The 14,797-nt window shown below is 38.1% G+C and overlaps 1 protein-coding gene across 1 annotated transcript in view; it reads left to right on the top strand.

Moving 5' to 3' along the window:
• The window catches only part of GPALPP1 (GPALPP motifs containing 1), a 17,354-nt gene extending 2,557 nt beyond the window's left edge, over nucleotides 1–14,797 (top strand). Inside the window, exons 2-8 of the mRNA XM_053935355.1 lie at nucleotides 3,488–3,632; nucleotides 4,638–4,733; nucleotides 8,546–8,654; nucleotides 11,162–11,296; nucleotides 11,523–11,687; nucleotides 12,109–12,207; nucleotides 14,353–14,797. Coding sequence (XP_053791330.1) covers nucleotides 3,488–3,632; nucleotides 4,638–4,733; nucleotides 8,546–8,654; nucleotides 11,162–11,296; nucleotides 11,523–11,687; nucleotides 12,109–12,207; nucleotides 14,353–14,571 — 968 coding nt within the window. The 3' untranslated portion in view covers nucleotides 14,572–14,797. The remainder of the gene's footprint in view (nucleotides 1–3,487; nucleotides 3,633–4,637; nucleotides 4,734–8,545; nucleotides 8,655–11,161; nucleotides 11,297–11,522; nucleotides 11,688–12,108; nucleotides 12,208–14,352) is intronic.

Here is a 14,797-nt window from a genome sequence, read left to right as displayed (position 1 = left end):
CTGCCTCTGGGCTGTCCTTGTACCAGCAGGAAAGAAGTGCTAGGGAATGGCTAAAAATAACCAGAGATGCAGAAGGGAGTTTTGTCTGTTTCAGCATTGAGGCCACATACCGATATGTTGATATGTCTGGGTTGATCTACCACTATGCTGGAGCTGAAAGACCTTGTCTGTCCTTGAGAGCTTCCCAGTGCATGTCTGATGGTATGGTAGTTTGCTTAGAATCCACAAATACAGCAGAAATAAGCCAAACAAAACAAAAAGCAGCTTTTAATTTGGTTTCTGAATTGAATTGACTTAATTTTCAGGCAGATAGTCGCCAGAGCCACCTCATTAGTAGGATGGTCACTTCTAGTAGCTGTGAAACATTCACTTCAGTCTCACTTGGTCCTGTTTCTCTCCTCACTATCCCCAGCATTTTCTTCTCATACATTTTTATCCCATTGTTATGTTCTGAATTGTTCTGAGCTCTGGTTACTTTGTCATTTTTCTGTTGCTCTGCCATTGCTACATCCATTTATCCTCCTCACCTCATTATATTTAGTTTCCTGACTCTTTGATCTCTCCTCTGTTCCTCTTTTCATCTGTATTTTTCCACTTTTCTGTGGCTTTTGGGGAATTTCACAGACTTCTGATTAGATCTTGGACTCCCTCCTCACGCTTTTCTTTCTTTGCTTCCAGAATTTACGCTTAGCAATTTCCACTCCTACCTTTCTGCTCTTTCTTGTGGCTCCCCAAACCATCCTGATCCACAGCTGTATATTTGCCTGTGCTGATTGTTAGTCTCAGTCAGTACCATGATCATATTAATTTTTAATCCCAAGTCTCTTTTCGCCTCCATTTCTTTTCACTATGTCCAATGAATTTTTCTTCCTTAGGCTTTAAATGCCATTTTCCCTTCATTAGTCAGTCTTAGTCTCTGTTTAATTTCTGCTTGACCTGCTTAGGCTGCAGTTCCACTAACAAACAGTTCTTTCAGGGGAGTGCTGTTGTTTGCAGTGTTAATTTTATGCCCTTTAAGTTCCCTGATCCAGCTTATTGCATAGCCCATGCAAACAGTTTTGCCAACATAACGGAGAGGAATTGGGATAAAAGTAGTGTGTTAGCCCTGGTGCTGAACAACATGCCAGTGGGACCGGTCTCCTTCCTTAAATAGTTTTGGTTTTACTAGTTCTGTGCAGCTCACAAAACTTCCCATAATTTCTCTCTCCCTCTCTAGTATCAGATTCATCAAATTGTCTCTGAGTTTGTTCCTTCCACTCCAAGTCTTTTCTTCTGCATTTAGAGCATGTGCTTGTGTGATGTCAGGGCATCAGGTGGCTGAAGACAGCAGTTGTGCAGGTTTTGTCTGGGTTTTAAGTGCTTTTATTCAAGTGGTGCTTTTTGTACCAGAAGAGGAGACTTCTTGATAGCAGTTTTTATCCCTACTTATTATTCATCTGTTTGTTTCCTTTCATCTTGAACTTATTTTATCTTTATAGGCTAGGGTGTTGTGTTATAGGCTAATGCGTTTGGGTTCTTTCAGGGTGAGAGAAGTGGATGTTGGTTGGTTTTTTTCCTTCCTATTGCTGAAATGGATTTGTATGTCCCGGTTAAAGTCTTTTCCATTAAAACAGGAAACAAAGAAGTGTCAGATCTGCCTGGATGCTTTGTAACTAGTGGACTGTCTTGTGCTAAAGATGATTAAAAGCTTTGTGAAGCTCATTTGAAGGATTTGATTTCTGCCTAGCCTTTGTCAGCTAACAATGGAACCATAATATGCATCAGGTTGTATTTTGTACTATCAAAAAGTTGTAGTTCTTCAAGTGGAGGGCTAATTTCCTGGTACCATTTATCTTTTCATCTGACCCTTGACTATTCATAAAGGGAACAATATCTTTTCCTCACCAAAGCACCCCTCTGTCCTGCAAGTCTTGTACTCAGTGCTTGAGATATTAAGAGGAGGAATGGTGTCTGTCTCTCAGGATGCTAAATCATCAGTAGAATCAAATCTCCATTACATGGGAACATGTTTGTACTGTGTTTGTGTAAATGGGTGCATTGCCCTGGATTGGGAAGGCCTCTTACCTTGGGACCATTGCTGGTTTTTGCTTGCTCCAGCTGACTCCTTGTTGATCGAGCCTGTGAGGATATCTGTGTTAGGGGTCTTGTTTGGAGGACATTTGCTGTTAGGGTCGATGGCTAAGTTGCTTCTGTACCCACTGTTTGGCAGCACGTTTCTCTCTCTCTCAGGATTTTTCATAGAGGTGCACAGAGAGAAAGAAAGAGAAAACAAATTCTATTTCTGCTCCTTGTTTTTCTCATGTGGAATGTGCTTGGAGAATTGTTTACCTGGGGTGATTGCTTGATTGGATTCTGGTGAGGATTGTTTGAGCCTGATGGCAAATAAATCCACCTGTGTCTGGACTCTCCCGAACAGGGTCACAAGTCGTTAGTAGTTAAATATGATAGAGAAAGTAGGTGTGTAGTTTTAGTATCTTCCTTTATATAGTATATTAATGTATTATAGCATAGTTATAATAAAGAAATCATTCAGCCTTCTGAAATTGAGTCAGACATCATTTCTTCCCATTGGGTTCACCTGCATTTTACAATACCACTGCACATGGTACTATAGCCAAATAAAAAAATCGACAAAGATCAGTGTCTGCTGGTGGGCACAGTGCCAGAAGCAGCTCAGGCCTGTTAGCAATGTTAGTGTCTGAATTTTAATTTTGCTGAGGTATTACCCCAGAGGATGAAGGTTTTACTGGAGCATGAGAGCTCCATCCACTGCCCTGGCCTTCTGACAGCAACAATTCTTTGAATTCATTCTCTAAATGCCTAAATCATCCCTTTTTCAGCAGAGTACTTAAATCTGTCTGTGCTGTTCACATTTAGCTGAACTGAGAATAACCTTAATCATTAAACCATTCCCAAAGCAGGCTGGCAATTAATTTAATACTTTATGGTCACAAATGCTCCCATTTAATAATTTATGGTCTCCCACGCTGTGTGTGTACAGATGATGTAAGCTTCAATTGCTAGTAAGGTTCAAATGCTTTATTAAAGTGTTTCTCTTAAATATACTGGTTTATGCTACATCCACTGTACATTAATTGTTACACAAAACAGGGCTTTCTAGTCCTGTTTCAGAGGATGCTCACGTAATAATGGGTTAGTAATGTCCTAAGTCAGAACAGTTCAGGGTAGGTTGTTGATGGAAATAAGGTGCTGAAAGAAGTAACTTCTAGAAATTTGTTTAGATATCTTCTCTAAATGCTAGAGAGAACAGCGATTAAATAAGCTTAATTCCAAGTAAATATGTGTTTTGGAAATGTCATGATAGACCATACTCATTTGAAACATTTGGTAGGTATCCTTATTAAACCTGGTCTAGTAGAAAGTTCCCTGCCCATGGCAGGTGGATTGAAGCTAGGTCATCTTTAAGGTCCCTTCCAATCCATACCGTTCTGTGATTTTATGATCCCAAATAACCCTGGATGTTCAGTTGCAGGACCAGCACTGCCTCCTGACTACAAAAGCAGCTGTAGCTCAGAAACTCCTGACAGTGATGACGACTCAGAACCTCTTCCTCTACCCAGAGACACAAATAGAGATTCTGAAGAGGAGACAGAAGGAGATCCAGCACCCAAGTGAGTATGTTTTTGCGTTATTTGTGTTTTTACAAATTGTATTGCAATTGTAATGTGTCTAACTTATGAAAAAGGGACAATGTTGTATAAAAAAAGGTAAACTCTATATCTGTGTAAAACTTTTGATTACATGTTCTGCATGTTCTTCATGGCCAAGAATGTTCAGCTGACCTGTTCGACACCCTACGGTGGAATTAAATTATTTGGGGCAGTCGGATCTCTGCATTTATATGTTTTATTTTGGTTCCGCAAATCTGCATGTTTATGCTAAGGACAGACACCACTTACAATAATTATTTGGTACTTGAGTTTTTGCCCTGGTTTTGGTATACTAGCTCTCTTTGAGAGGCCGTAACACCTGTTTATGGACATGAATTTATGCATTCAATTAAGTCAACTCTAATGAAAAAAACCTGAATTGTTTACCAAGTAACAGGAGTCTGCAGATACTCTCATTTGTTGGGTTGATTACTCACAATTGCTGTGTTAAGAATTTGTGTGTGTTTGCTCTAAACCTTGTATAAGAGACTTGAAGGCCATTATGCCTTCTTAACAAGTGCTAGAGTAATTATTATTCAATTTTTTTCTTATTTTCTTAGTCAATAGTTTTTCAGCTCATTAGAAGTGAACGGGAAAAATACTACTCAAAATGCAGACAGTGTATAAAAATGGAGAAAGAAGTACTGAATTTTAAATTACTCTGTGACTAGAAAATGGTATTTCAACATAATACTAAACTTCTTTCTACAGCAAAAGCATTCTTAATATTGTTTTTAAATTTTTTTCTTTTTTAAATGTCAGAACGTTTTGAAGTGAATCTTATACTCCCAATTTTTTAATTGCTTCAAATCATTTTGGATCCTTTTGCACTGTTTCCGTGGTAACGGCAGGATATTTAGTACAGAAGACCCTATGAAATAATTTTACGTGTTTTTTTTCCTTTTTAAAATGTAGATAATTGCTACGCTTGTCAAGGTAATTATTAAGTGAAATCTGTATTTGCAGAAAGCCAAAAAGAATTCATGAAGATGATGATGATGATGGCTTTTTTGGGCCAGCTCTTCCTCCTGGATTTAAAAAACAGGATGATTCTCCAGAGAGGTAATTAAAATGGAATATATTCCGATTCTTTTCCTTAAAACACAATTATTTTAGATTAAATATTTTGTGTCACTATTACAGAACATTTCAGTTGTGCACTTGAGATTGAGATGATTAGAGGTAATGCTTCGTCCTTGTTCTGAGAACAAGAACAGCATTCCCTTGAAACAGAGCAGCAGCCCTCCTAGACCTAGGTTGGAAGGAGAGTAAAAGAACTAACGTAAATTTTCTGAGATGTATTTCGAATGTCAAATTTCCTCCATTTCTATTGATAGGTCTCAGATCAGTGGAGAAAAAACAAATTACGGGTACAAGGACCCCGTAGTTCTGTAGTTCCTTCGGGTCTGTGAGGGACTGGGGCAGTTACCTTGTGTGTGGTGCAATACCATGTCCTTTGCTAATGCATCAAGGATTATTGTTTACATGTCTCCAGGTACAAAACTACTCTGAACACTATAGGTTTCTAGAAAAGAGGCTGTCAGGTCTACACAAATAAACATTATTTATGGTCTCCATCAGGAAGCTTTCCATTTGATTGCTTACAGTTATAAAACCCTTCCCCCCCCCGCCCCCCCAGATATTATATGGATTTTCTATACAGAACTCAGCTGTGTCTCACACCTTTTATTCTTTACATCAGTTCGGGCACTTCTTCCATAATTTGAAATTATAGTCCATAGTAGAATTGGTGCTTCCAAGGGGATACTTCCTGTTGAAAAGTACAAAAGTCTCTTGATCACTTTTATCTTTCTCAGAGCAATAGGAGTTGGTAGATAAAATAATACTTGCCTGTCATGTGTGAGTTTTCAGTTCCAGGAAAGTGACTCAATTTACTGTTGAGCTGTGTGTGTAATATACCATCTCAAAATAAATTTCAAAGTTAATTTTTTTATTTTTAGTTTGCATATGTTTTTATGATGCTTGGCAGCAGAAAATTTATGTAACTAAGCAAGAATTTATGTAACTAAGGTTATTTGGAAGTATCTTTCTCATGTACATTTGATTACACTTTGCTGTAATCAAAAAACTCTTTCATAGTTGTGAGTATCATATTCAGTGGGATCATTTGGTGCTTAGATGGTCCCACAAACAATTATTATTTTTCCTTTTTCTTGTGTTCTATATGCACTAAGTATTATTTTAATTATAAAATTTAGCAGATCATTAAAAATAATGTATTCTCTGTTAAAAAAATAAATGCTTGTAACTTCTAATATCAGCAGAGGTAGCCTTCTTACTTTCTTGAATTTTGACATGAATACTCATGGTAAAATGGACAAGGAAGGGGCCATTCACTCAAGAGCTGGACTTGATGATCCTTGTGGTTCTCTTCCAACTTAAAATATTCTGTGACATTGAGGCAAGAGTCTGCTCTGTGTCTGTGATAGATTAAAGCAGTCAAAGGCACTTGGCACTCACTGTATTGTTTTTTCGTACCTCACCATACAATTGCTCCTAGCACACACTGAGGAGGCAGATTGAGGAGAGCTGCTTTGCAGCCAGCCTGATTCCCTGACTAGGTGGAAGCAGTGAGATGTGTGGGAAGAGCCTTGTCTGTCTTCCACCCCCGCACACCTGGGAGTCTGGGAGGCGTGTGAGCTGTGCAGGGCACAGACACAATGCTGCTGTCTGCCTGCTGCATTGCCCTTAGCCTTGAGCAGATTGCCAGCTGCCAACTGAGCCATGAATAATTGAAACAAATGCAGGTCGTTTGTTTCAGTGTGTGGACAGGCTGTTTATCAGTTCTGTGTGACATACTCGTTCTTTTAGGAAAGCTTTTATTCTCTTACATCTTTTCCAGACTTGTCAAAGCAACATGTTCATGATTAGGGGCAGCTCATGTGGCAATCTGCAGCCTGTTGAAAATGGTTTGAATCATTCCAGAATAAAATATATATATATATATATATATGTGAAAAGATTTCCTTCAACTTTGAAGATTATATTACTGTTTATCAATTTTAGATAGAAGTGCACCACTCATAAATATTTCTGAAGTGTTCACACATCAAGGTAAAAAGCAAAAGTAATCTTAAAAAAATGTATGTTATACATCAGAAGAATGCTGAAACACACATCTCAAAATGTGCATTAGCAAGGACTTCCAAGTCCAACAACAGGAGAACAGTCTTTGCCATATAAGAAATGCAATAGTTCTTAAATTAATGCTTAGTCCATAAGTTTGGGGGGTATTTTTGACATGTACAGGTACATAAGTTGCCTACAGCAATAAAATATGTTTTCCGGTTATTTATTAGTAGTTAATATGTTATTAGAGTAAATATATCATCAGAGTTAAAATATTAGTAGTATTTAGATTCAATTCACCTGTTCAGAGACCCTTTGGACATCCAGGAAACTGTCAAGTACCATGTCACCTGTGTAGTGCCAAGGAAAGACTGAAGAGATATTCATGTGGGTGAAAAGGAAAAGCAAAAGAAGTGGCAAGCATGGGAAGGATGAATATGAGAACTACTTTTCTGTTCCCTAAAGAGCCTTTGAGCTGTGACAGAGTCAAGACAGAGCATTTGAGATTGGCTCTTTTTCACAGGCTGCAGAGATACAGCCCACAACAGAGATGTTCATATATATATTTCAGTAGAGAGTTTTTTTTATAGTTGGATTTATCTGTCTCTCCATGCAGAATAAAAGTATTTGTATACTAAAATAAAAGGGTTTTTTGGCTGTATCTGTATAAGTCTAAACTCCTTAAATTACATTAGGAATTTAAAACATGGTCTTAACAATAAAGTAGGAAGGAAGGAAGGTAAAACTGTAGCAGCTAGGTGGAGGTGGAACTTCAAAATTAACCCAGACTTCTTGCCTAGGTTTAAAACCTCACCAGTGCCCTTGTCCTCATATTTATTGCTCATGTCTGTATATCTGTGGTTGGTTCTTCAGCAAGACTTTGTGTCTTTTATTTTCCCTCTTTAAACCCTGGCAAAATATCACTACAGCTGGGCTGTACTGATTAGATTAAACGAGATTGAGTAAAGGCCATAATTACGAAATTTAGTTCAGGTGTTGTTACATTTAATAACCTAAAGCTCACAATTGAAGGTCATAATAAACAAAGTCTGCTCTTACATTGTGAGAATACTGTCACCTGGATATATCTTCAGGTGACAGTTGTTTAAATTTTTAATTAGTTTTTGTTACTGTTAAAGAATATTATGGTGGATTATTAAGAGGAACCTGCATTCAAAATACTTTCAATACAGCAAGCACAGTTTCTTTGAACTCAGTTTGTAGTATTCTTTTCACCACTGAAAAGAGATTCTCACCTTTCTGTGTTTGTGGAGACAGCTGATTAACATTTCTTGCAGAGCTGCTGCTTAAAAACAATTCAATGAAGTTACCTGGACTCACAAAACTTTTCTCTTTCCCACTCCAAGGTCAAATAAAATCAGAGAAGTTCACTGTTTCTGCTTATTAAAGGACAGTGAAACTGAGGTGCAAGACAAGAAGAACGAAATTGAGTTTGTTGATTGTGAAGGAGTGTATATTTCTCTTACACCTTTCATTGTTCTTGAATCTGGTGAAGGAAGCTAGGGAAGAAAAAAGTGGATTTCCTTGACTACATGCTGCAACTTTCCTGGGTTTTTTGCATCAAAACTGTCTGCACAGGTCCTCCTGGAAAATGGAGACACTCTTAGTTATTTCTACAGTATGTGTGCACAGGGGCACACTTGGCATGGGGAGGAAGGAAAGTCATACTTCTCATCAATGTTTGATTTTTATTTTTATATTGATCTGTTATATTTTTCCCCCTCAACTGAAAAAGCAAGATTTTTTTTTCTTCTGCTGTCAAGGCCCATTATAGGTCCTGCATTACCACCTGGCTTTAGGAAACCTTCAGAGGACTCCAGGAGTAGCAGAAGTTTCATAGGACCATCTGTATCATCAGAATCCCGTCCCCAGGTTTGTGCAAAGAGAAGCCTTTTGTTTTAGCACAAGCTATCTGAGATGGTTAAACAAGTTGCAGCCTGAAAGAGACTACCAGACACTTCTCAGGATGACAGTTTAATTTTGGACCAGAAAGCGTCTGGCATATTTTTGCAGGAGTCAAATACTGGAGCATAAATAAGCCTTAAAAAACCAAAAAGAAACCAAAAAGACTGGCCTGGTTTGTTGTGCTTTTGCTGGTAAATAGATGGTGCACTCACTGAACACAAGCAATCCTGGCATCCTAAACTGCAGACAGAAAACCCATCTTCACCCCCCTTAAAGATGTTTACTAGTGGCTACAACCTTTAAATAAGTTTATCCAAAAGAATACAATCAAGAATGGCATTAGTGTCACTAAATTGTTCTTAGCAATTGCAGGATGATACCTGTAACTGGGAGTGAGGTGCAGGACAGTAACACTGACCTACCTCTTTGTTTTATGTTTTTTGACTTTATGGTAATGTTAGGTAAAAACTAGGTAGAAGTTCTGTGGTCTGCCCTCCCTGGTTGCAAAATAATGCATGTGCTACTAAAGAACATTCAGGAACAAGAGGTGTGATAAAATACAGCTGTGGGGAAGGTTGAACTCCCTAAACATGGGCTTTCTAGTACCATTCTGAGGGATCCAAATTGCCTATGGGAGGGCCTGGCAGGTAGGGAGCAGCACTTCCACAGAAGGTCATGCCTTTCTTGAGCAGCACCTCTTAAGTCAGGCAGGAGACACTAAAAATGGTGCTGGGTACCAGCTTTTAGGCACGTGAATCTCTCTCATGCTCTGATAAACTGAATATTAATTCCTTAGGAGAATTAATGGTTATTCTGTTTATTTTAAAAATACTTACATTTTTACATTTAACTCCCAGATACTATGGGAGATGCTAGACATGCTAGGAAGGAAGGATGCAAAGGCTGCTCTGAAACTTCACTTTTTTGGTTAGTAGTTGCAAAGCATATAATTCTCCAGCCTCCTACAGTGAGTGGTGTTGTAATTCATTGTGCAGAAAGATTATCTGACATTTCTGAGGTACTCATCGTCTTATAACTCCAAATAATGATTAAGCAATTTATCATAGTGACAAATCTCTTGAGGCAGAAATGTCTGCTGTCTGCTTTTATATTTTGCAAACAAAAAAGTCTCTCTTCTCATAAATACATCTTCTAGCATCAGCTTTTTTGCAGGTGTTACCTTCTTTCTCTTCCTAATAGTTATCTTTTTATTACCTCTTCCTAATAATACTCTTTTTCTTATTTTTTAATATGACTAATTTTTTGTTGGCTTTTAAAAAAATGTATTTAATTATTTTGTATTCAAGTACATCTTTAGAGACATGCTGACTCTTCACTTTGCTTTAGTGAATCTAATGACTCACCACCTTGTGTAATTCTCAAGTAATGCTTTGTGCCTCCTGGCTACACAGCCTTGTCATCCTCCTCCCATTGCTTTTATCACACACAGTCAGACTGTAGCGAAATCTTTGCACTTTTGTAGATATTGGACACCTTAGCTTTGCTCCCAGGGCACTGTGGCATCACCATTTTCTGTCTAGTTTTGCTTCCATCCACATCTGTACTGTTTGAACTTGGAGGGAGGCACCAGTGAGCATTCTGTACAACCCCTGGCAAGTAGGAAGATTTTTACTGACATCTAGTCCCTAACAAACTTTTTTTTTAGCCCTTTTCAGAAAAATTACTTAGAATGTGAGGTCAGAATCATGGAATCATTAGGTTGGAAAAGACTTCCAGGATCATTGAGTCCAACCTTTGACCCATCACCACTTTGTCAACTAGACCATGGCACTAAGGGCCACATCCAGTCATTTTTTTAAACACTTCCAGGAATGGTGACTCCACCACTTCCTTGGCAGCCTGTTCCAATTCTTGATAACCCTTGCAGTGAAGAAATCCTTCCTGAAGGCATCCATGAGGGATCAAAGAAGTGAATGATAGAGCCAAGGGATTAGTTGGAGATGCTGTACTCACAGGGGCGTAGTACCATGCATGCCACCAGTACCCTACCTTGCACTTTATTCTTTCTGACATTCTTACAGGATCTGAGCTCAAGACAGTTCTTGCAGTGTGAAATTGTGATTCTTATTAGGGAAATGTTGCTGGTGATGGTAAAGCCTAAAATATGGGAGTTGTATGCTTGTGTGTTCCAAATTCACCCATGGCCACAGAGGCTGCATGGCTGTGTGCAGAGCAATGTAAAGTAGCAGGGCTTTGTGTGCTGTCACTGCCTTTACCAGCAGTCTTGCCTCAGACAAGAGATGCTGCTTTTGGCAAAATGGAGACAAAGTATCCATGTTCAAGTGCTAGAACAGGTCTAATCTGGAGTTCTAATCCAGGTCTTTATTGCCTGGGAGATGTGTTGCATTAGGTTTATATGCTCTTCTAGACAAAGTCATTCTAATTCTATAAAGCGAAAGTGTTCCTTGATGCTCTGAGCACTGTGTTTGAAATAAATGTTTTATTTTTGGAAGCTGACAGATAGTAGCGAGGACGAAGACAATTTAATAGGCCCAATGCCTGCAAAAGGACCAGTGGAGTCTGATGTGGCTAAAGAGTTTGAACGCAGAGCTCAGAGAATGAAAGAAAAGCTTACTTCAGCAGACAGTGTAAGTTGGATTTCTTAATTTTTAGTATTTTGTTGCTAGAGTGTATTTGTCTTTCTTTTTGCCTATTTCTGTGTAAACCTGGTTGCAGTTCTACTTGGGATGCTATGTGTGTGCAGGTCCTAAAGAGAAAAAGTCTATGATTTCTGCTGGAAGCCAAGAGATTCAGACAGTAATTTTTGATTATGCTTTTTTCACTCCTCCCTCCACTCCTACTTCTTTTGCAAAGGATGAACCCAAACAAGTTACCAGGGAATCATGGATGACAGAGCTTCCACCTGAGTTGAAAAGCTTTGGATTTGGCCCAAGAACATTCAAGAGACGAGCTGATGACAAATCAGGTGATAGATCTATTTGGACAGATACTCCAGCTGACAGAGAGAGAAAAGCCAAGGTGAGCATTTATTTATTCATTCATATACACTTGCAGGCAGTAGGTGTTACTGATGTTCTGTGAAACCAAAGTAAAGATACTGTGGGTTGGTCGGTGAAATTTGCTTTCCCAGATTTTTCTTTGCTATTAAAATTTGCTAATTCAAGCTTAAAGATAAAGGCAATGAAGTAACAACATTAAATATCATTGATATGCATTTATTTCTGCTCCCTTTTTGCAGTAGTCAGATACTCTCTATCAGCTCACTGACTTTCCAATTAGCATGTCCAGTTTCTTCTTCCATCAACCTGAGCAGAAAATGTCTGATGGCCTCTATCATAGCCTTTACCCTCCAGATTTAATTAAAGTAGATATAGATTTGCTTGCTTTTTACTTCAGACATTCTGATTACTATAGCATGTGATTTCCTTCTACTTATCAGGAAAGAGAAGAGGCAAAAAAGTCAAGCAGTAAGGATAATGAAGAAATGGTATTATCTGGGAGGGACAAGAGGCTTATTGAGCAGGTGACTTCATACAATGTAAGTGTAATCACAAAATTCCTCTATTTCCTTTAGTTTTTCACTCTTCTTCTGGTTCTCATTTCTAGTGCTGCTGGTTTCCATGGTGATGCCACTACAGTTTTCCCTTTTAGTGCCCAAACCTACTGCTGTTTTAAGACATTAGAATACTAGGCATTAACGTCAACAAGAGCAGGATTGGGTCCTCTCCAAAGTGACAGAATTTGGGTTTGTGTATATTGCCTCTGTTTTAAATGGTGCTTTCCTTCAGTCATCCTCATGTCAGGACATGGTTGCTGGGGCCTTAGTTCAACTATTAGCTTGCTTCACCCAATTACTGACATCCCAAGAATAAAACAGCAGTGCAGGTTTAACTTTTAGGCCAACATATGCACTAACCTAAAAAAGGGTTGATGGGCTAAGCAAGTCACCACGTTAATTACCATTTGTCATTAATTATATTAACTACTCATTACAGGAACTTCACCACATGTAGTTTTTCTCAGTCTCTACAGGAGCAGATACTGTTCACAGACAGATGTTGATTACTGGAATTTGACATGTTGATCCATGTCAAATTCCCTCTCAGTTTTCTGTCAGTCAGCCCTGTCCCTCGAAGTGTGTGGACCACTGCCTGCCTTCCAGCTTTTACTTCCAATTCTTCCCTGATGTATGGCCTGAACTCTTACAGAAGGCAGTCTTGTCTCTTGAGAGGACAATTAACTTGAAAATCACATATTTGGCTTGTTTTACATGTTTATCTGATGATTAATTTAACTTTTGAAAATTTATTTGTAGTTCATTAAATCATATGTTTCTCCTGACTTAGACTTGCAAATCCAGAGCTATTAGCATTCTGTCTTAAGGTTCTTCTTTAGTGTCTGTTTCTACTGTCACTATGAATATAGTAGAATAATTTTTCATGTAAAACAATGTGTTTTGCTCTCTGCCATTGGTGGAATAAGACATACACAGACCTTTGCTGTTTCTAAAATTCATGGAGTTCTCTCAAAGTTTAAGAACATTGTTTCTTGGGTTGCTTTGTTGTTTGTTTTTTCTTCTTTGTTAAATCAGCTCTTTTCTGATTTTCAGGTGGTTGTTGTGGGTATTTTTCTTTTAAAGTTTTTCCCTCTGTTCTTTCCTATTCCTTTCTCGAATGACATTTACTAAGGATACTTCACTAGAACTGATTTCATTCTTAAAGTAGTTTCTTCTTTCAATGCTGATACATATGCTTATGTTCTCTGGTGCAATTTTGTCAAGGCTGACACAGTTACATCATGAATAAGTATTGTCTGTTTTACTTAAGAATCTTTTCTTAATTCATGCATAAGCTATTATTTGCATGTGTGATGTAGTAAGTGTTTGCACAGGAAGTGAAGGAAAATCATGACGAAACAGAGCAGCTCAACTTTTGCACTTTTTGATGAGAGAATTGGTTTAGATAGACAAATGCACTGTACCTGAGTAAATGAGGGGCCTCATGGTCTTGGAAGAGCCATTCCTGCTCCTGTGTGAAAGAAGCAGAAGTTTTATGTTGTGTTTGAGCTGGATCATGCTCTCTAAGAAATGCAGCTAAAGCCCTTGAGCTGGCAAAACACATGCTCCAGCTCCAATGTATGACTTTGTCCTGTGGGCTTTCAACAGATGATTCAAAGTTAGGAGCACACATTTAAAAACCCACAATAGTGCATGGAAGATTAAAAGGGTGTCTAGCTTGTTCCTGCCCCTAGCAGTGACCAAACCCAGGTGCTTAGAGGATGTGTATAGGAAACTGGGACTGTACTTTGAGGTATTTCCTTTGACATGGTGTCTTCATTCTGCCAATAATGTCAGAGCAACTTTTATATTTCTTTTTCATTATGTTTATAATTTATCTCAATTGTCTGTGGAGATTCAACAGCATCATGACTGTCTACAACATTATGCCCAGATTTGAATGATAATTCATTATCAGTGAATTATTAGTATTTTAGCCTAGCCAAGATTGCTCACACTTTCTACTCCATGTATGCTAAATTTATCATTCTATATCCAGTTGCTAAGCTGTCTTCTTTTCTTGGAATTTTTAGCCTTCCTGACTCCAATCTTTCCATTTGGATTTTTGGTATGTTGTTGTTGATATTCTTTAATACTTTACTTTCTCTTCCTCCACATTTTTTCCAGGAGTCAAAGAGGTCAGAGTCTCTCATGGACCTCCACCAGAAAAAGTTGAAGAGCAAAGCATCCGAAGAAAAGAGCAAACCTCAGGAAAGAAGGCCATTTGACCGAGAGCAGGATCTCAAAGTCAATCGCTTTGATGAAGCACAAAAGAAAGCTCTTTTAAGAAAATCCAGAGATCTGAATAGTAAATTTGAGCACAGTAAAGGCAACATGTTTTTATAAGATGACAGCATTAAGCTTTTTTGAAGTGATGTCAATTAAAATTTGAATACTTAATTTTTGTAAGTATTTTTCTGTAAATATTTGTATGCAAAATAAATATCCTGATGTTTAACTATTTTTCCTTGTCTGTAAATAGTCTCTTAGGGAGGATCATCTGTACTAAAACTAAAATAGTAAAGGAGAGTCCTGGTATAAAAAAATTAAAAATTTGCTACTTTGAAACTTT

Source organism: Vidua chalybeata, chromosome 2 (assembly GCF_026979565.1).
Source record: "Vidua chalybeata isolate OUT-0048 chromosome 2, bVidCha1 merged haplotype, whole genome shotgun sequence".
Taxonomy (NCBI): Eukaryota; Metazoa; Chordata; class Aves; order Passeriformes; family Viduidae; genus Vidua; species Vidua chalybeata.
This window is presented reverse-complemented; position numbering and strand designations above follow the sequence as displayed.